Raw genomic sequence first — 20,593 nt, forward strand, 5'->3', positions numbered from 1 at the left:
TGAGACCTTGAGCTGATAGCTGGCAAGGTAGGTGTGCATCCATGAATGTGTGACTGTGTGAGCAAGAGTCCCATTAGTAGTTTGGCAGAGACAAGAGTGTCCCAGGGACCGCCCCTTCTATTCCACTGCGTTGCCAGGAAACAAGTGAGCTTCCTGGTCCCCAGGGCTCTCCATCTCAGAATTCAGGGTGACAAAGGGGGCTCCTTCCTTGAGCGCCTCTCAACTTTTGGCAGCTGAGGGAGCTAGGCATTGCCTCCCACAGTGATGGGTCTAAAACTAACATTGTCAATAGCCCCCTCTCCTTCACTTACTTTTTTTGGGCCACTTTGCTCCCCACTTCCCCTTGCTCCACACTCAACCTTTAATAATTGAAGCAATTTGCCCAGTGAAACGCTCAACATGGATAAACGACTGTGAAAAGGCACTTAGCTGAGTCAGGAAGAGCATTTTATGAGTAGAAAGGGAAATGCTATATTTATTGACATGGAAAAATTTACATTATAACTTAATTTTGTATTACTTTTTGGCCAAACCGCCTCCATAAACTCCTCTTGGGCATGAATCTGTGGTCATTGGTGTGTTAAACAACCAAAAAGGATAAAGCTGGCACTCCTGAAAAGAAGTAAAGTATAAATGTGACCTTTATACGGCTAATTTGGCCCGTGGAACAGAACAATTTGCTCAGGAAAAAACTACCCTGGATCTGGAGACTTTTAGGCTATTTTATCACTGGGTCTTTAGAAATCAATATATTAAATTTTTACTTTTTCACAAAGGGAGTTCAATAACTTTGAATGCATTTGGGAATACTTAATTTTCTTTGGAGTATATCTAGGCTTCTATAAAAACAATACTAGGTCCCAACCACAAAGTTGGGAGAAGGGAGAACAGAGGCTGAGTAAAAATAATTGATAAATAACTTTTCTTAGGTATTTATTTCCAAAAACCAAATCTTGGTCATAGCATAGCATCAGTTCAAAGCCCATTTGGAACCCTTTAAAATTATAAATATAATAAGTTCATATCAAGCATAACATATTTGTACATTAATTATTCCCATTTATTCAATTGCATCTTTTTCAAATACACCCCCACATCAGTAATAGAGTAAAACTTTTTTTTTTTTTGGCTTCCTGTTGTGTTTTCTTAGCCTCTTTAATACTTTGTGGTCTAAGAAAAATAAAATAAAACAGACATTCATTCAAAAACCTACTTTGATTTTTGAGCACAGCAAAATCTACTTTATCTACTTTCTCCAGCATCAAGTGAATTCTGCAAATCATTTAGACACACAGAAATCTTTCATTCATACTACGAATTCTGATAAAAGCCAGCACTTACCAGTTTTCAAACTGCCCCGAAACATCACTAAAAAGAATGTTTTGGTTTTTTTTTTTTTACAAGCTACACCCAAAACATTTGCTTAAAAACTTTCTAAATAGTGACATTGCCTGGTAAAACACACGCAGTAGACAAAATATCAAATTTCTTTTTCCAGCTGTCCAGAATCCTATTAGTGCCTCTTACTTCTATCTGTCTTTTGCTATAATTAGGATGGCTTAGGGTTTATCTGGCCCTTTTTTCAAAACCAGATTTCCTTCCCAGCAGCAGCCCCTGTCATTCACAAGTACCCTGATGGTACTGGAAGAACCATTTTGATGTACATTGTGGAACAGCAATTGTGAATGTGAAGGGAAGGGACATACACACACGTGCGCACGCACAAATACATTTTAGCTTATAATTTTTTAAAAGAGGAGTCTTACCTGAAGATGATCACTCCAGTCTGGAATCCTGCTTGTTTCAAGTACGTTTTTAACCCACACTCCTTCTCCCTGCAAGTCCAAGCTCCCTTCTTTGGAGAGTGAGCCTGGTGGAGTCTGCAGGATGTTTGCTTCTTGCTCTGCTTGGGTTGGAGTAGCACAGCCTCCTGCATGGAGCTGGGAATTCAAACCAGTCGCTTCTGCTTTGGCATGGGAACTCTCTCTTTTGTCACTTGGGGTTAGTGGGTGCTTCACAGGTCCTCTGGGATACAGGCGATTCAGGGGGGCTTCTGTTGCCCCTTCTTCCAGGTTGGGGTTCAGCTTCTTGGCTTTTCCCTTAATCCCCGGTCGCCTCGCCCTGGCAGGTTTCTCTGAGCCCCTCCGGCTCAATAAGCCTTTCCCCCCTACTCTCTTCTCAGCCACAGTCTCCAAACACTGGTTCATCCCTGATTTTCCTAACTCACCAGATAAGTGCTTCCTCTCTCTCTCTGTTACTGCTTTATCCATGTTTAGCAGATTGTCACTGGCAAATTCCTTTCCTGCCTGGTGGCCGTCTCTGGTTTCCCCTTGAATTCCTGGATAGCCATCTTCAGCAGCTTCAGGGGCAGTGGGTGGTTTATATCTCCCCTGGTCTGTGACCACAGACGTTCCATCCTGGTGAGGTCCCACAGGCAGGGTCATCCCTGTCTGCGGGGATGAGGCACTGTGCATGGAGGCTAGGCTGCTCCGTACCTCCACTTCTTGGGATGGTGAGTGATGACCACAGAGGCCAGCGGTGGCATCCATAGGCCCGGTGTCATCCGACACCAGAGGCTCACAACCCATTTCACTGAGGAAATGCTCACATCCACCCAGGCAACACTCACTGAATTCCATCTCTTCGTCATCGCTTTCTAATAAAAAAACACGCTCAGTCCCCTGCAGGTCCCTTTGCCAAATTGCATTAGAGTGATCTGTCATGACGTCGGAACATTCCAGATACTCCAGGTCATTGTCTGAAAACTCCTCGGCGTAGGTTAGGGTTATCTCTGAGCAGAGTTCATAATCACTGTCAAAGTCTGTGCTGGAAGCCGGGCAGCTGACAGTCTTGTTGCCCGTGGCCCTGTCACCTGGGGAAGTGGATGAGGCTACCTCCATCAGCGGCAGGCTAAAGCTGATGGATTTCTGTACTGTGGGATTTTGATGACTAGAGTTGAAGACTTCTTCATTCGGGCCATTGGTGTCTAAGGCACCATCCATTAACCTTGATAGTTCGGAATGCACTGTCCTGTGGCCACACACATCTTGTTTATCGGGAATATTACTTGAATTAGAACAAAGCAACCCCTCTGCAACGTCCTCTGTGTTGTCGGGATCACGAGCCTCTTCAGTTTGCCTCATGTCTTTAACATCCAAGGGATTTTCAGAACTGGATGTACCAAGGGCATTATCAGCCAATAGCTGGAGTGAACACGCACCATTGAATTTGGAGGAGGCGGAGTCAGCTGATGCGGGAGGACCCGAGGCGATACTTTCTTCTTCCTTATAGGATGCTCTTTCTCATCAGTTTGATGTGTGCTTTCCTGCTCACAGGTCTCACGTTTGCAAACTGTGTTCCTGTCATCTTTCGGGTTAAGAGAGAGCTGTTGATTCTCTGACGGACACTCCGCTTCCGTAGATTGAAGCTCCACTTCAATGCATCTTCACTGCAGAGCCGCAGATCAACCCCAAACAGTTTTTAGCAGAGATTTGATAAATAGCAGCGTCGTTTTGGGTACCGCTAGGATGAAGAGAAGATACAGGTAAGTTTGCATGCCTACATTTCTTGCCTCATGGCACACACAGAAAATGACCATGGTTTTCCTGCACACTCAAGGAGATCTGTGGTTCCCCTAGGAAGGGGTTTGTGGTCAGAGGCAACTGGCTGAGATGCTCAGCAGTTTCCCTTAAGACTCTTCACGATCTTACCCCAAACTGAAAATGCTATGAATTACTCAGATGAATGGAGAAACGTTTTATATTCTAGTTTCGTCTTCTCTCCTTTTATTTTAAGTCATTCTATGTTATGGGAGTTTGAAAAAGCATTACTTTCTGGAGTAAGGTATTATACACAAATAACTAAAGTACTCTAACTCCTGTAGTGGAATAGTATAAGCAGTAACTCTTTTTAAGACCATGCTAAGAAGGCATGGTTCTTGCCAGGAGGCTGTATAGATGATACCATACTAGGATGTGTATGAAGCATAGTGCCATTTCCTCTTTAATTTAACATGATTCTAAAGCCTAAATCACAGCTATGAACCCCTCTGGCTGGAAACCAATGTCCACATGCCATCCTGACCAAGACCCGACAGGTGTTTGGCTTTGGCCCAGCAGGGAAGAAACCAAATCCTGGATCCCACCAAGCCTGCTCTCCCTCCCTGCTCCACGAGGGATGGTGCTCGGTGGCTCCTCCCTTTCTTGACTGGAGCCACATGGAGCCTGGAGCCTGACCTGCTTTGCTGACCTTTACCATTAAGACCCTTATCCAGGCTCTGCAGTCCCAATAAAAACTTGTTATACTTGCTTTATATTTGCATTCTTATTTATCTCATTTGACCTCATTGTAATTGTAACACTGCTGATCTCACTCTGTATTATCCAGCTCAGAGGGAACCACTTTCAGAAGGCAGGAGCTGAGGGTCTGGCTCAGACTTAGAGATGATGCTCAGACCTTTACTGACTGGTGCACATAAAAGATGCACAAATATCTAACCCAGGAGGGTCAGTGTTAGACGCTTACAGCTACGGGACACCGTCTTCCCTATCCTCTCTCTTCCTCACTGGAGGGACCTCATCGTCTCCTGAGCTCACGTGCTCGTAAGCCCTCAGTTGTTGGGTGCCTGCTCACATAGGCCTCGTTTTCAGAAATCATAGACTGATTCCAATTTTATTAACACCTTGTTTCTTTTGGTAACTTGGTTCCCAAGTAGAAGGCATTCAGGGGTGGCCGAGGTTGGCCAAGCCTGACCCAAAGCTAATCTCTGGATTTGCCCTGACCAACAGCCTGGGGAGACTAAAATTTAGGGCAAATTTCCAGGGGAAACAGTACCTGCTCCTGTCTATTTCACAAAGTTATTCTGAGGTTCAAATGAAAAAAAAAAATCAATGTGAAGGGATTTGGTAAAGCAGAAATTTTATGCCACATGTACTCTGTAAGAACGTAAAAGTGCTAAAATGATAATTACTTATAGTGATAATAGTGATATATATAGTGATATATATCACTATATATATCACTATATATATAGTGATAATTACTTATAGTGATGTGAGAGAGGTATTAGCTAACGCTACTACGGCAGTCATATTGCAATATAAACGTATCAAATCAATATATTGTACACCTTCAACTTACACAGTGTTGTAGGTCAAATATAACTTAATAAAAAAAAAAAGAAAGGATGAGGCAGTGCTAAGATCAGGTTATCGCTGGTTCTCAAGAAGTATGCAGAAGAATTATCAGGGAACTCCATTCAAAATTCTTGAATCAGAATCTGAGTAAAGGGCCTAAGAATTTACTTTTCAAGTTCCCAGATGCATTCTGCTACAAACTGTCCTTGATCCACCCTTGGAGACACCCTCATCCTCATCACCATTAATTAGGCTTAGGTCTCTTCAATTAAAGCTGAGGGAGGCATGAAGAGAAAATGACTTTTGCATGAGTTTCACATTGCCCACGTCATTCCCTTTCTGCCTCTTTTTGATTAGCTCTTGGAGATCTGGCCTCAGTCGAGAGCTTACAAGGGGTGTGAAACAGCACCATGGGCTACTAGAAAATCCCAAGTAATTGTGACTTCCTGATTTATCCAGGCCATGATCCCTCTGCTGGACAAACCAGTTATCCTGAAGGTACTATAACTTGCGTGGGAAGAAGGAAAAGGAAGAGAGGAAAACAAGACCAAGAGGCACAAAGGACCAGGTAAGAAAGCAATAAAGGAGGAAATAGAGATGATTCTCTAGAATCAAAGAGGGAAAACAAAACAAAGTTGAGAAAAATATGGAGAAGATAAATGAATTAAATATACTTAACTTCTGAATGGCTAGATTAACAGATCGGGAAATGTTATGATTTAGTAATGTGGGACTTTATGGAACGTGTGTTTTAGCGGATATAAGATTTACAAGTCATCCTGAGTACATTAAAGAGGAAAAGGAACTGGATTAAGTATAATTAACTTCTCACTGGCTAATAAGTGCCTTTGAGAGAGTTACGGTTGGCGGTTGGCATGCCCTAGTAATTATCTCTAAACATCCTAACAAGGAGGTGGAGAAAATCGGGCAAGGAACCCAGCCTTTGCTGAATACCTCCTCTATTATACAGTGTGCTAGCTGCTCCCTGTCTGCAAAGCTGAGGCTCCAAGGAGCCATTTCCCCAAAGTGACAAAGTAGGTAAGTGGTGGAGCTCGGATAGGAAACCAGAGCCTCTGACTCTGTTGCTTGGCTCTGTGAATCCTGTTAGAAAACGGACATTCAGAGAAGGGAAATGATAGCGTGTAGAGAGAGATCATATTTGCAAATAAAATCTTTCTAAGTTTTCATCTTGATGGGTCAACTGACAACAAGAGTATGAACCAATATGATGGTAAGAGCTGAAGAAGGGTCAGGGAGATGGGGGAGACATCATGTCCAGCCCTCAAATGACTCAAAATCTACTGGGGGGAGATACTGCAAATTTCTCAGAGGATTTTGTGGGTCAGTTCTGTGCCAAGCTGTATGGTGCGGTCCAGGAGGACAAAGGGAGTGCAAAAAAGGGACTTCAGTGGTACCTGCTGAAATGGTATGAACGTAGCATCGGGGGTTTAGAATCTTTGCAAGATGCTGGCAGAGTGTGCCCCACAGTGATTTGACAGGAATGCAAAACCATCCTGGAAGAATTTCCCTGAACAATTAATTGCATTCTCTCCTTGCATACCTTTCCTTTTGCCTGAAGGAGACAGCAGCCTTCTTCCACTTTGCTGTGAAAATCTTGCCTGAATACTCTAGGTTCTTTCTAAGTTAAACATTTCCATATCAGAGAAAAAGGGATGCATGTGACCTTAAGTAGATGGAGCTTCTTCTGAGCTTGAACCGTCTGGAATTAGCCTAAACCAGAGGTTCTCAAACATTTTGGCAGCAGGACCCCTTCAAACCCTCAAAAATAATTGAACGCTCAAAGAACGTTTGTTTATGGAGGTTATATCCATCAATGTTGACCATATTAAAATTAAAACTGAGAAAAATCAAAAACATTTGTTTATCCCTTCAAAAATAACAAAAATTAACTCATTACATGTTTGCATAAATAACATATTTTTATGAAAAATACCCATATTTTTCCAAAACAAAGTAAAATTGGAAGAGTGGTATTGCTTTACATTTTTTCATGTGGCTTAATAGAAAACACCTGGAGTTTTGTATCTGCTTCTGTTTCCAATGTGATACACCACATTGTTTGGGTTGAAGTGTATGAGGAAACTCTGTCCTCACACAGATATGTAGTTGGAAAAGGAAGCAGTATTTTAATGGTCTTTTCATATGATTGCAGATAACCTCTTTGATACTACACAAAGATTAGTTGCAATGTGGAATCTGAAACCATACCAGTGAATTTTTCATACTTGTTACATAGAGTCCATTGGTCTAAATTGTATTTTACATACGTCTCTAACCCATGTATGATTTTGTAACATCATGTATTAGTCATTTGGAAAAACTTGGTTCATATATACAATATGTTTAAGATTCCCATTCCTTAATATTACTACTGATTGTATAAGAACAATTTTGAACTACTGGGAAACTATCAAGCTTATAACGAAGGATACAAGTTTTCCAAATTTCTAAATTAAGAAAATAATATAAATATTCACTTATCATAATGACGTAAGTCAATTCTGTGCTAAATGGCATGGTAGAGGTGGAAGATGGAGGGCATCAGCAAAAACTGTGAAATAAGTATGCCTGGAAGTTTCCTCCTTTATAAAAGCAACAAGAACACTGGCGAAATTTGTCTCAATCAACTTTTTCCGAGCTCTAAACGTCAGCCAAAGGCCATGTAGGTAGCATTTATTCAACAAAAAATGGCTGAATCTCAGTAAGAACAGTGAGTTTTTTGCAGTTTAACTTGCCCTAGTCCTCTCCCCCCATCCCTAGCTCCATGGCAGCCTCGGGAACCAAGAGCCCACAATCACAGTGAAAATTAGCAGCCTGGCAGCCACTGAAGGAAGCAGAACAGGGCTGGAGCAACTCCAAAGCCCCATTCCCAGGGAATCATCACGATTTGACCTGTCTGGTGCTTTCCTGGAAGACCTCACTCATGAGACTGTCTTCCTGTGACCTGATTCAGAGCTCACCCAGCATGAACAATATTTTCCCTGAGGGCATTTGTCCAAAAAATTCAGAGGCGATAATTTAACATCATGGCTGCCTGCAGCAGTGGATAACAATCGTGGCAAACAATGGGCTAACCCAAACGTTGACCTGGGAAGGAGGAGGCTGGTTTCCATCCATGCTGGGGTGGAGGTGGGGTGGCAGGAGGCGGGGAGGGGCGCTAATTCTAGAAGTTCCTTGGGATCGCACCGACTTAGGATGGTTTTGTGCCTTGTGAGCAAGTGTTATAAATGTGAGTGAGAACTAAGAGCCCAGGGCAAGTATCCATAGGACTAATAACGCTATAAAATAAGAACATGAAGACAGGGGTTGGGGAACAGAATGTAACAAGTGCAATTAAAGACATGGAATCATTTTTTTCTTTAGCTACCAGTGCAACAGTGCAAAAGACCTATCCAAACGGATACTTTTATTTTACTTTATTTTTTTTAAACATCTTTATTGGAGTATAATTGCTTTACAATGGTGTGTTAGTTTCTGCTTTATAACAAAGTGAATCAGTTATACATATACATATGTCCCAATATCTCTTCCCTCTTGCGTCTCCGTCCCTCCCACCCTCCCTATCCCACCCCTCTAGGTGGTCACAAAGCACCGAGCTGATCTCCCTGTGCTATGTGGCTGCTTCCCACTAGCTATCTGTTTTACATTTGGTAGTGTATATATGTCCATGCCACTCTCTCACTTCGTCCCACCTCACCCTTCCCCCTCCCCATGTCCTCAAGTCCATTCTCTAGTAGGTCTGTGTCTTTATTCCCATCTTGCCGGATACACTTTTAAATCCCTACACTTCAGTCACCATCATCATCACCATCACCGGCATCATCCCCTAAGGGTGTTGTGTTTTCAAATACATTATTTCACACATTTATTTATTCATGATTCCACTGGCACAAATAAAATAAGTTACTACTCCCCATGTGGACTGAAAAGGAGATTAGCCCAGCTCCTGTCGCTATTCCTTTCCCCTCTTGTCTCCTGGAGGTCATTTGCCTGCTCCCCAGAAAACTCTCCCAACAATGTTAAAATTGCTGACGCTCACACTGTGCTATCTGGCCAGGAGCCCTGAAGACAGAGTTCATAGGAGTGGAAGCTGAAACTACTGGCTAGAGGTAAGATTTGGAATCCTCTCTGAATTTCAGGTATTATTCTATTTTATTACATATTCCACCTTCCAGTGGAAGAAAACAAGATCTGGGAACAAGCAGTCTGCAGTGTCTCCCTGCCCCCTCCCTGAGCCATGCCTGGCCATGCAGCATGAAGGGGAGAGGCTGGGCTCAATAAATACTTACATGATGACATCCTCGTCCTCTATGCAGTCACAGCACCTGGTGAGGGTCATAATATATTCTGACACTAAGTGTCTGTATTTTATGACTTGCCTAACTGCTGCTATCCATTTTATAAATTGACTTATTCAGAATAACTAAAGGAATAAGCAAGCCCCTTATATGCCCCAAAGCTATATTTATTATACAGATGGAAGAATTCCAACACTAGAAACACACAGAATTTCTTGAAATTTTCCATAAGCAGCTGGACGTATTTCAAACCTGATGAGGAGATTCCTGGTACATGTACCAATTTATTTAGTTATTTATCCGACAGATGTACTGAGCCGCACACCTGGAGAGCTGAAGGGGTCCTTTGGGCTGTGCTGCTCCAGGGACTGCCTACCTCCCACCCACTCTGCCCACCGCGTCCCCTCTTTTGCTCTGTATCACAGAGTTGGCCCCTGGAGGCTGCATCTCCCCAGCTCCCAGGACCACCAGCTTTCTGCTGCATTTGACCAAAAGAAGGCAGGAGATGGGAGGGTGGGAAGACATGAGAAGCCAGCTTCAGGTGGCATTTCTAGCAGGCATTTCTACCCTCCTGTAGCTCCAGGTCCTACAGGACAGGCCCATCCGGAACTGGTAGCCCTGCCGCCTCCCTTTGTCTCTGCAGATAGGGGATGGCGGCTTCCTGATGATGCTAATCTCTGGGGGACCTCACTGCCCAATATCAGCAAAAGTCCTTAAAAATATTAGCCAGCCAAATCCACAATATTTAGAAAAATGTATACATTCTAAACAAGTGAGGTTATCTGAGAAAAACAAGGCTGGATCAACACTCAAAAATCAATGAATATGGGGACTTCCAGATATGGCAGAGGAAGAAGTTAGTAAATCCCCTTTTCCAATAGCAACTATGAAACTGAACAAAACTGTCAAAAACCATATTAGGTTCAAGAAATTGATCAAAAGGAAAACAAATGCAAAACAAATTTGCAGCTAGGGATTTTAGCTGCAAATTCCCCTAATAAAAATGAACAGGGGCTTCCCTGGTGGCGCAGTGGTTCAGAGTCCGCCTGGCGATGCAGGGGACACAGGTTCGTGCCCCGGTCCGGGAGGATCCCACATGCTGCGGAGTGGCTGGGCCCGTGAGCCATGGCTGCTGAGCCTGCACGTCCGGAGCCTGTGCTCCGCAACGGGAGAGGCCACAGCAGTGACAGGCCCACGTACCGCAAAAAAAAAAAAAAAAAAAAAAAAAATGAACAGTATTATAAGATCTCTGTCTTCACTATACTACACCACCACTAGCACACACACACACACACACACACACACACAGATTATGACCATAAGAACAGCCAAATAGCTGGAACAGACTAGCAACCAGAAATAGCGTGAAGGATATGGGAATATATCCGCCTGTTTGGCTCCATCACCTGTGTAACCCTGCATTTAATGCTTGGTTGCTGTCTTTCTGGTTAGACCCTGACTGATACAGAGATGATTTATTTTACAGATTTTGGAACTGAGGTCCAAAGAAGACGCGACTCTCTTAAGTTACACAACTAAAAAAAAGAAGAAATATCTCCCACGTGTAAGGCACTGAGTTAGCTGCTGTATGGAAGATAAAGTTGTTAAATTCCTACGCCCGCCTCAGGAGCTCCCCACCCAATAAGGGAAACGAGGTGTCTATATAAGCAGCTCCAGTACAGGACAGTACGTGCTAACCATTAAAAATCAGACCAATTATAGAAATTTGGGGGGAGGGGGCTGGCACATGAAAATGGTGTCCTGGGAACTTGAAAGCTGAAGCAGGTCTAGGAAATACACAGTAGGATTCTGGCAGGAAAGCTGGTACACGCCTGAGGTTGGGAAGGGGGCTGATCACTCCGGGCAGAAGGAACGGCCAAAGGTGAGAGGAGGTGGGAAAGCTCTGGGCCCTCACGGAAAACAACAAACCATGCTTCATTTGGAAGCCGGCGGAGTGCTGAGCTGAAAGTTAGGGCAACTGCATGATTTACTGTTGAAGCAGGACGCTTTAGAGAGTGAGGAGGGATGCAATAAATATTTACGCCAAACCACAGGCAGAAAGTGGGGTGGACCCAGGCCAGTGAGGACGAAGAGTCGCCCACCAGGAGGTGGGCAGGGCCCAGAGGGTGAACGATTTTCCATCCCAGACTGAAGGGTTTGGACCTCAGGCTCCAATTCACTGGGAAGCAGATCAGCGCAGTCATTTAGGGAAGAGTGGAAATCATTCTGTGAGATGCTCACCACATTGCACAGGGTACCAGGGTGAGGAAGGTGTGCTCCCACTCTCCTGAGGCCTCTGCTAAGCAGGAACACCCCATCCTCCCATGTGTCCTGTTGGACCTACGACCACATATGCCCGGCACACTGCATGGGACTTGAAAAGGGAGAGAAAAAAATGGGTGGAAAAAGACTTGTTTCCTTCCCTGGGGGAGCTACCAATTTTGCTGAGAGATAAGATTTTCAGGTATTAAGCAGGGAGCAGCATGTGATTTGCAAACTCCAGTGTCATCATATTCCAAAAGGCACAGCTGAGGCAGTGAGCGCTTCTGGTGGATTGGAGGGGAGAGGTCAGGGTGGCCTGGATCTCAGGGAACGGAGCCAGAGCGGGTAACCTGAGCCCAGAGGGGAGGATTAGACTTTGGCTAGATGGGGACGAGGCGAGGGCATTCCCGGCAGATGTATCGGAGCTGGAACAAGCAGGTCATGTGTAAGGGACAGAGAAGAAATGAGCTGTGTGGGGAGAGGGCCCTGAAGGATAGGCACTGTGGGTTGGAAGTACAGAATTCTGCTCAGGAGAGAAGCGCCAGGGAAATTCTACTTTTCCTCTTCACTCAGGTGCAGTTCTGAGCAGATCGGGGAAGCGGGCTACGAAGTCAGTACAGTGTATAACGGGTAAGGGACAGACTTAGCGGCAAGCCTGCCTGGGTTCACATGCTGCCCGTCCACCATGTCATACTGGACAAGCTACTGAGTGGCTCAGGACAATAAATAGGCCTACACCAGGGGGTGACATGAGGATTATGCGAGTTCACTCCTGTAAAGTGCTTAAAGCAGGACCTGGCGCACACGAAGCTCTAAATCGGTAGTTCCCAGCTCTGGCTGAACCCTAGAATCCCTTGGAGTGCTTATAAAAAAATACCAGTGCCAGAAGATTTTTAGGGCGGTGAAACAATTCTGTATGATACTATATTGGTGGATAGATGTCACTACACATTGTCCCAAACCCATAGGTTGTACGATGCCGAGAGTGAGCCCTGATGTAAACCCTGGACTCTGGCTGGTAACGACGTGTCGGTGGAGGCTCATCAGGTGTAACAAACATCCCAGTCCCATGGGGGACGCAGACAGCGGGAGAGTCTGCGTTGGGGACAGCGGGTAGATATGGAAACTGTGCTTTCGGCTCCATTTTGCGGTGAACCTAACACTGCTCGAAAAAATAATCTATTTAAAACAGGGGGGCTTCCCTGGTGGCGCAGTGGTTGAGAGTCCGCCTGCCGATGCAGGGCACACGGGTTCGTGCCCCGGTCCGGGAGGATCCCACATGCCGCGGAGCGGCTGGGCCCGTGAGCCATGGCCGCTGGGCCTGCGCGTCCGGAGCCTGTGCTCCGCAACGGGAGAGGCCACAACAGTGAGAGGCCCGTGTACCGCAAAAAAAATAAAAAATAAATAAAAGAGGGAAAAATATACCAGTGCCACGGCCCCCCCCCCCAAAAAAAATCAATTAAGCAGCATCTCAGGGTGAAGGGCTTTGCCGTTGGTGTTTTTTAAGCCTCCCAAGTGACTGTGATGAGCAGTCAGGGCTCAGATAGCGCTGAGCTAAATGAACGTTAGCTCCGGGTACCTAGCAAAGGACGTAGGGGAGCCAGTAAGTGGATGGCAGAGGAGGGATCTCAGCCTGGCCTCGTCCGGGGAGTGGTTTCCTGGCTTCCATTTGGCACAAAAGTGCTGAGCTTCTGACAGCTTTTCTTTTTTTTTTTTTTTTTTTGCGGTACCTGGGCCTCTCACTGTTGTGGCCTCTCCCGTCGCGGAGCACAGGCTCCGGACGCGCAGGCTCAGCGGCCATGGCTCACGGGCCCAGCTGCTCCGCGGCATGTGGGATCTTCCCGGATCGGGGCACGAACCTGCGTCTCCTGCATCAGCAGGCGGACTCTCAACCACTGCGCCACCAGGGAAGCCCCTCAGTATTTTTTAAGAGCTCCCCAGGAGTAATGTTTAGCCAGAAGCGGGGTAATCCGTAGAGCAGGGCCTCTCATACGTTACTGTGCACACAGATCGCCTGGGATCTCGTTAAAATGCTGAATCTGATTTGCCAGTCGGGGTGAGGGCTGGAACTCTGGCATTCTAACAAGCCTCCAGGGGAAATCAACTCTGAGCGACAAGGTCTTGGAGTCGCTTCCAGCTCCATGGCTCTGCCGTTATCTATGAAGAGTGAAGGTCCCTTTATTAAATTCTCAGAAAAATAGCATCTGCCACTTGACTGGTGGTTAGGGGTCCCCAGTAAACGCCCAGCAGCTTCCCCCCACCATGGAACTCAGTAGCTGTTCAGGTTGGTTTTGCTTTTTTAAAAATCGAATTGCTCGACCCAGGCAGGGGGGAACGTGCAAAACCAGACCCAAGAACTTCTCTCTCAAAAGCAGCCTTGGAGACTGTGGTCAGGGAAGAAACCCATCACAATTTAATTGCTTCTCTTTGCCTGCTGCTCTGTCGTAGGAGCCTTGGCGCTAGCTGTGAACCTCTTAGACATCTTCACCGGGCCACCTCATTGCACCTCAGCCTCGCTCCCATCTCCTGGGCCCACTGGGTGAGCAGGCCCGGTGCTGGCAGCAGACAGGACAGCAGGGCGCTGGCACGGGGCCGGGGGGAGCAGGCCCATGCTGGGGGAAGGCTAGGCAGGGTTGGCAAGGAGGAAGCATTCCCAGCCCACTGGGGCAGCAGCCCAGGGAGTGGGGAATGACGTGGCCAGAAAGGCGGCAGCCACAGAGTGACCAGAAACTCAGGCTCCCTGCAGCTTAATGGGTGACAAGGAGCCAGTGACATGGTGGCCTTGGCCTACAGCTCCTGCAGGAGGCCTTTTAACATTATTCCCCACCTTCCCAACCCCTTCAGCAGCACAGCCGCTACAGTGCCAGCAGGCTGACCACCAAGAAGCCACCATAATTCAGATCCTTCCCCCGGGGTTCAGGTGGCTGTCCGGAGAATGGCTCTATGGGGGAGGAGAAATTAAACTGACAAGCACAGATGAACAGGAGCAACACATATGAAGTCCATTGAATTTGTACATGTACGTGGAGCCTTCACAAGAGAATGAAGACCCAAAGAAGTGACCAGAGTAGGAGGCTTTTAGACCTTTTAGACGCAGAAACAATAAATTTGTGAAGAACTGACAAGACGAAGGGTTTGGGCTGTGGGTGGTAAATGGTGAAGAGGTAACAGGAAGAGAAGGGGGAGTTTAACAAGGTTTGTTTGTACAGAGTTCTTGGCTCCAGCTTCCCCATCTCAAGGCCTTCCCTCCTCCTGGTACAGGGGACACACCTTTCACAGGGGAGTTTTAGGACCTGTTTCAGGGAAGAAAGGCGAGGGGAGAAGGTCAGAGTGATCCTCCTGCTTCTTCCATTTAAAAAAATTCCCTCAACTTAAGATCTTCCATATGCCAAGGTACCATATTTGGGGGTAGCGTGTCCTGAACCCCAGCAGCTCTTTCCTCTCCCCTCAGATCAGGACTCAGTAAAGAATATAACAAAAGCACTATATGCATTGCCTAATTCAACCCACAACTCTTTATCGAATTCCTGTTGAGAGGGCGCTGGCCACTGGAGGTCCAGCAGGGAACAGATCAGACAAGTTTCTGCTCCCATGGAACTTACCTTCCAGTTGGGGGAAACTCACGACAAAGAAAAATACAAATAAATATATACCATGCCAGGAAATAACCCAAGTGTCCATCAACGGAATAACAACTCTGCTAGATCCAAACCATGAAACTGAGGAACGCTGCTCAGCCATGAAAGAAATGAAGCACTGACACACCAGATGACACGGGTTACTCTCGAGATAATTACGTGGAAGCGAAAGAAGCCAGCTACAAAAGACTACATGCTCCACGACCTCATATATATACAAACTCTAGAAAAGACAAACTAGTCTCCAGTGACCGAAAGCAGATCAGTTGTTGTGTGAGGATGGGTAGACAGAGAGGGCAGGAAAGTGGGGTTGCAAGGGGGCATCGAGAGATCTTTTGAGGGGACAGATGTGTCCACTCTCTTGGTGGCGGTGATGGTTCCATGTGTGTGTGCACGTGTCAAAGCTCACCGAATTGAACACTTTAAATGCACAGAGTTCACTGTATATCCAACATACCTACGCAAAGCTGTTAAATGTGTGTGTGTACACATACATACATTATGTCACATGCTACATGAAAAGGAAAGCAAGATAAGGAAGGCAGGGTATGCTGGGGGCAGGCAGGGAGTGCTATTTTGTTTCGTTTTGTTTTTTTTTTTGGCTGTGTTGGTCTTCGTCGCTGCACGCGGGCTTTCTCTAGTTGTGGCGAGCGGGGGCTACTCTTTGTTGCAGTGCACGGGCTTCTCATTAAGGTGGCTTCTCTTGTTGCGGGGCACAGGCTCTAGGCACGTGGGCTTCAGTACTTGTGGTGCACAGGCTCAGTAGTTGTGGCTCATGGGCTCTAGAGCGCAGGCTTAATAGTTGCGGCGCTCGGGCTCAGTTGCTCCGCGGCATGTAGGATCTTCCCGGACCAGGGCTCAAACCCGTGTCCCCTGCATTGGCAGGCAGATTCTTAACCACTGCGCCACCCGGGAAGCCCGTGAGTGCTATTTTTTCTGACCAGATGGCTGGTCAGAGAAGGTCTCAGTGAGCAGGTGATTTTGAGCAGAAACCTGAAGGCAGTAAGAGAATTGGCCATGGGGTTATCTGGGGAGAGAACATTCCAGGTAGAGGGAAGAGCAAGGGAAAAGGCCCTGTGGGCCTGAGTAACACTGGAGCTCAGTAATGGCTCAGAACTGAGTTAATACTTCAAGATCTGGACTGAATCATTGCCCCAACCTTCACATACAGTCTTGCATCTGTCCTGCCTACCTGGGTAGAGTCCATGTCTTTGGACGGAGCCTGGCTTGTTAACACCTATATAAGCAGCGGTCACACTATACCAGCTCTGGAATCTGCACTAAGATTCTCACTCAAGAATTCCAAGATCTGCTTGACCTCATCTTCTCTGAAACGGGCAGGCAGCCTGATTGCACTTTCAAACTCTTATGACTGAGAGTGACTAACTGTGTCAAACAAATCACAAAAGACCTCAGGGTAAAAAGAGTGAACATTTTACCTGGCATTTGCTAAGTAACAGGCACTGTTCTAAAAACCTTACGTGTATTATCTCAGGTCATCTTCCCCCAGCCTTGCAAGGTAGATACTGTTATTATTCCCACTTTACAGATATAGAAACTGAGGCAGATAGAAGCTAAGCTACATGCCCAATTAAGAGGCTGACACTTGAACCTGGGCGCTATGACTCTGGAGCCAGCCCTTGTAAGTATCTACACATGGCCTCGCAGAGTGCTGCAAATCTCTGATTCTTTTTTTTCTTAAATAAATCTATTTATTTAATTTATTTATTTTTGGCTGTGCTGGGTCTTGGTAGCTGCGCAGTCTTTCTCTAGTTGCGGCGTGCGGGGGCTACTCTTCGTTGCGGTGCACGGTCTTCTTATTGCAGTGGCTTCTCTTGTTGCAGAGCATGTGCTCTAGGCACATGAGCTTCAGTAGTTGTGGCACGTGGGCTCAGTAGTTGTGGCTCACGGGCTCCAGAGTGTAGGTTCGGTAGTTGTGGCGCACGGGCTTCGCTGCTCTGTGGCATGTGGATCTTCCTGGACCAGGGCTCGAACCCTTGTCCCTTGCATTGGCAAACGTATTCTTAGCCACTGCACCACCAGGGAAGCCCAAATCTCTGATCCTTAACCAGTGGTCCCCCATATACCCCCACTGGCCTGGTCCAAGCCTGTCCCTGAACGTGGCTGGGACACCTTCCATATCTGGGGCAATCCTGTAGACTGAACTATGTCCCCCTAAAATTTATATGTTGAAGCCCTAACTCCCAATATGATGGTATTTGGAAACGGGGCCTTTGGGAGGTGATTAGGTGGGGCTTTCGTGACAGGATTAGTGCCTTTATGAGAAGAGACACCAGAGAGCTTGTCCTCTCTCCCCACCCCGACCCCCACTTTCTCTCTCTCACTATCTTTTCAGTCTCAGAAATGTCAGCCCATGATTCTGTGATTACAAAGTGAGACTGAACCCCAGTTGGCCCAAGAACTTCCCTCATGTTATTGGTCCTCTCTAAGTTCTCAGAAGGTGTCAATGGAATGGCCTTTCCCGAGCCATTCAGCGTGTGTCCAATTTCCAGTGACTAGTGCATCTTTCTCTGGCTGTCCCACCATCTGGGGAGGGGCTCAGGGACTGACCTGTCACCTGCCCCCAGACTAGCATAGATCTGCCCTGAGAGTCAGCACCATGGTGGGAGCAACTGCCCAAGTCTGGTCCCCAGGAAAGGATGAGCGAGCACACAGGAAAAGCTGAGTGTCCCATGGCGTGGTTCCCATCACCATCCACTCCACTGAGACACTTACCTACCAAAGTTAAAACCGGAATGTGGCGATGAGCAGCAATTATCAGCATGGACCTATCATCCTGGGGACCAAATGGGTGTTTCTTGTCACACCCTTGGGACTCACTCCAGAAATGTTCCAGGCAGTGGTCTGAGGAATGGCCACAAAGCGTATCTGCTGAATTCATTCAGGAAGAATGCCGCAGGAGCCCGTCCCAGCTCCGTGCTGGGAACACAGAGGCCTTCCTGGTGCCAGAAAGCTCTACCACTCCTCCTTAAGACTTGTGACACCTACTTAAGCTCACGGGAACACAAAGTTCACAAAATGCTTTCTGACCTTGGATGAAATGCCTTTTCCCTCTTAGCCAAGACATAGCAAGATTCAGTCATCTTTATTTCTACCCAGTGGGTCCTTGATCAAACGTGTTAATTATATTTTATCCTCCAAGGGGCAAATAGCAGAGAGGAAAAACACTGCCAAACTAAGCTACCTTTCTTTTTTTTTTAAGTTAATTTTTATTAGAGTATAGTTGCTTTACAATGTTGTGTTAGTTTCTGCTGTACAGCAAAGTGAATCAGCTATACGTCTACATATATCCCCTGCTTTTTAGATTTCCTTCCCATTTAGGTCACCACAGAGCACTGAGTAGGGTTCCCTGTGCTATACAGTAGGTTCTCATTAGTTATCTATTTTATACATAGTATCAGACTCCTGGCGTCTGTCTGTCCATCCAGATGTGAGGAATAACTGAAAAGGCCGAGACGTCACGAAAATCACAGATTCCACCTTCTAAAAACCATCCAAACAGGGTTTGGAGTATAAACACGTATGACAAAAACATCTTCAACCCTGTGTCTGGGTTACAGTTCTCCTATTAAATATCCATTTCCTTCTTGTCTTTCAAAATTCTCCATTGATTCTAACATTTTCAAAACTATTCATATAAAATTATTCTGGCTCTAAACACACCTGGTATTATATGCTAGGACAGAGTAATTCTTTCAGAGTAATTCTGGGAACACAAGACTTTCAGGAAGTGATAATTAGTAACAACGAATACTTGTTGCACTGATCTGCACACTTCGCTGATCATTTTGCGTGAATCATCTCAATACATCATCACAAACACTCATTTTACGGATGAAGAAACTGAAGCTCAGAGAAGTTAACTGGCTTGCTCAATGCCACACAGCTCACAAGCAGCAAAGCTTATTTTAAACTCTTAAGGGTACAGTAGATTACAAAATGCGCCCACTAATTCCTCTCACCCAGTTATGTACACCCTGCTGCAATCTGACATTCCTGCTCCACTCTTTAAGAGGTGGCCTCTCTCTTCCTGCCTCTTGAATCTGGTCTGGCCCTGTGACTTGCTCTGGCCCAGGGGACGTGGTGGGGATGGTGTTGTGAAGGAGCTCAGGAGGGCTTGCAGCTTTCTCCTGGATTGCTCCCCTGAGACCGACACATAGGAAGCCAGTTCCAGCCAACTGGAGGGTAACAGTCTACGTGGAGGAGAACTGAGGTGGCCCAGCCAACAGCCAGCATCAACTACCAGACCTGTTGGTGAGACCATCTTGGACCTTCCAGCCCGGCCAATCCCCAGACTGACTCAAGTCCATGAGTGAGCATGAGTGGGCCAGGCAACTCCAGGGGAAGAACCACTGCCAGCCCACAGATTCGTGAGAAATAATCAGCTGCTGCTGGTGCAGGGCCCTCTGTTTTGTTTTGTGGTGGTTTATTACACTGTTTCTCAACCTCAGCACTACTGGCATTATAGAATGGCTGGTTCTTTGCTGTGGGGTGTTGCCCTGGGCAATGTCAAACATTCAGCAGCCTCCTTGGCCTCTACCCCCCGGATGCCAGTAGCACCCCTTCCCAGCTGTGACAATCAAAAATGTCTCCGGGGCTTCCCTGGTGGCGCAGTGGTTGAGAGTCCGCCTGCCAATGCAGCGGACACGGGTTCATGCCCCGGTCCGGGAAGATCCCACATGCTGCGGAGCGGCTGGGCCTGTGAGCCATGGCCACTGAGCCTGCGCGTCCGGAGCCTGTGCTCCGCAACAGGAGAGGCCACAGCAGTGAGAGGCCCGCGTACCGCCAAAAAAAAAAAAAAAAAAGAAATGTCTCCAGACATGGCCAGATGTTCCCTGGGGGCATAAACATAAGTGACCCAGGAAGTTTTCATATTGATTTTTTTTCCTTCAAAATCTTGAGTAAATACCCAGTTATGGTAGAGTTGGAAAAACGTTCTTTGCCCTTTGACCACAGATGCCTCCCAGGTGGCCTGGATGAACTCAGCTGCTATCTTCTTGGGAACCAGCTCTATGTTATCAGGTAAAGCTGGTCAGCCCTATGCCAAGGTAGGTAAATAGCATTTTTTTAGAATGCTCAGACACACCACGTATCAGTTTCCTAGAGCCGGCATAACAAGCTACCGCAAAGAGAACAGCATAAAACAAAAAGTTATTCCTTCCCAGTTCTGGAGGCCAGAAGTCCAAGATCAAGGTCTCAGCAGGTCTTCAGCTCCCTC

General features: G+C 46.5%; 1 protein-coding gene and 1 long non-coding RNA gene across 3 annotated transcripts in view; one reads left to right on the forward strand and one right to left on the reverse strand.

Annotated features, from left to right (window-relative positions):
- ALPK2 (alpha kinase 2) overlaps positions 1-20,593 on the reverse strand; it is a 125,524-nt gene that overhangs the window by 84,159 nt on the left and 20,772 nt on the right. The window contains exon 4 of one of the 2 annotated variants that reach the window (XM_019937127.3): positions 1,767-3,522. In XM_019937127.3, the coding sequence (XP_019792686.2) occupies positions 1,767-3,143 (1,377 nt within the window). In that variant the 5' untranslated portion in view covers positions 3,144-3,522. Of the gene's footprint in view, positions 1-1,766; positions 3,523-20,593 lie in introns of those variants that run through there. The other variant, XM_073790778.1, reaches the window with a different exon arrangement.
- LOC141276215 (uncharacterized) lies at positions 3,430-12,916 on the forward strand. Its single transcript, XR_012325430.1, has 4 exons — positions 3,430-3,544; positions 5,595-5,703; positions 9,214-9,265; positions 10,941-12,916. It is a non-coding gene; the product is annotated as an uncharacterized lncRNA (long non-coding RNA).

Source organism: Tursiops truncatus, chromosome 13 (assembly GCF_011762595.2).
Source record: "Tursiops truncatus isolate mTurTru1 chromosome 13, mTurTru1.mat.Y, whole genome shotgun sequence".
Taxonomy (NCBI): domain Eukaryota; kingdom Metazoa; phylum Chordata; class Mammalia; order Artiodactyla; family Delphinidae; genus Tursiops; species Tursiops truncatus.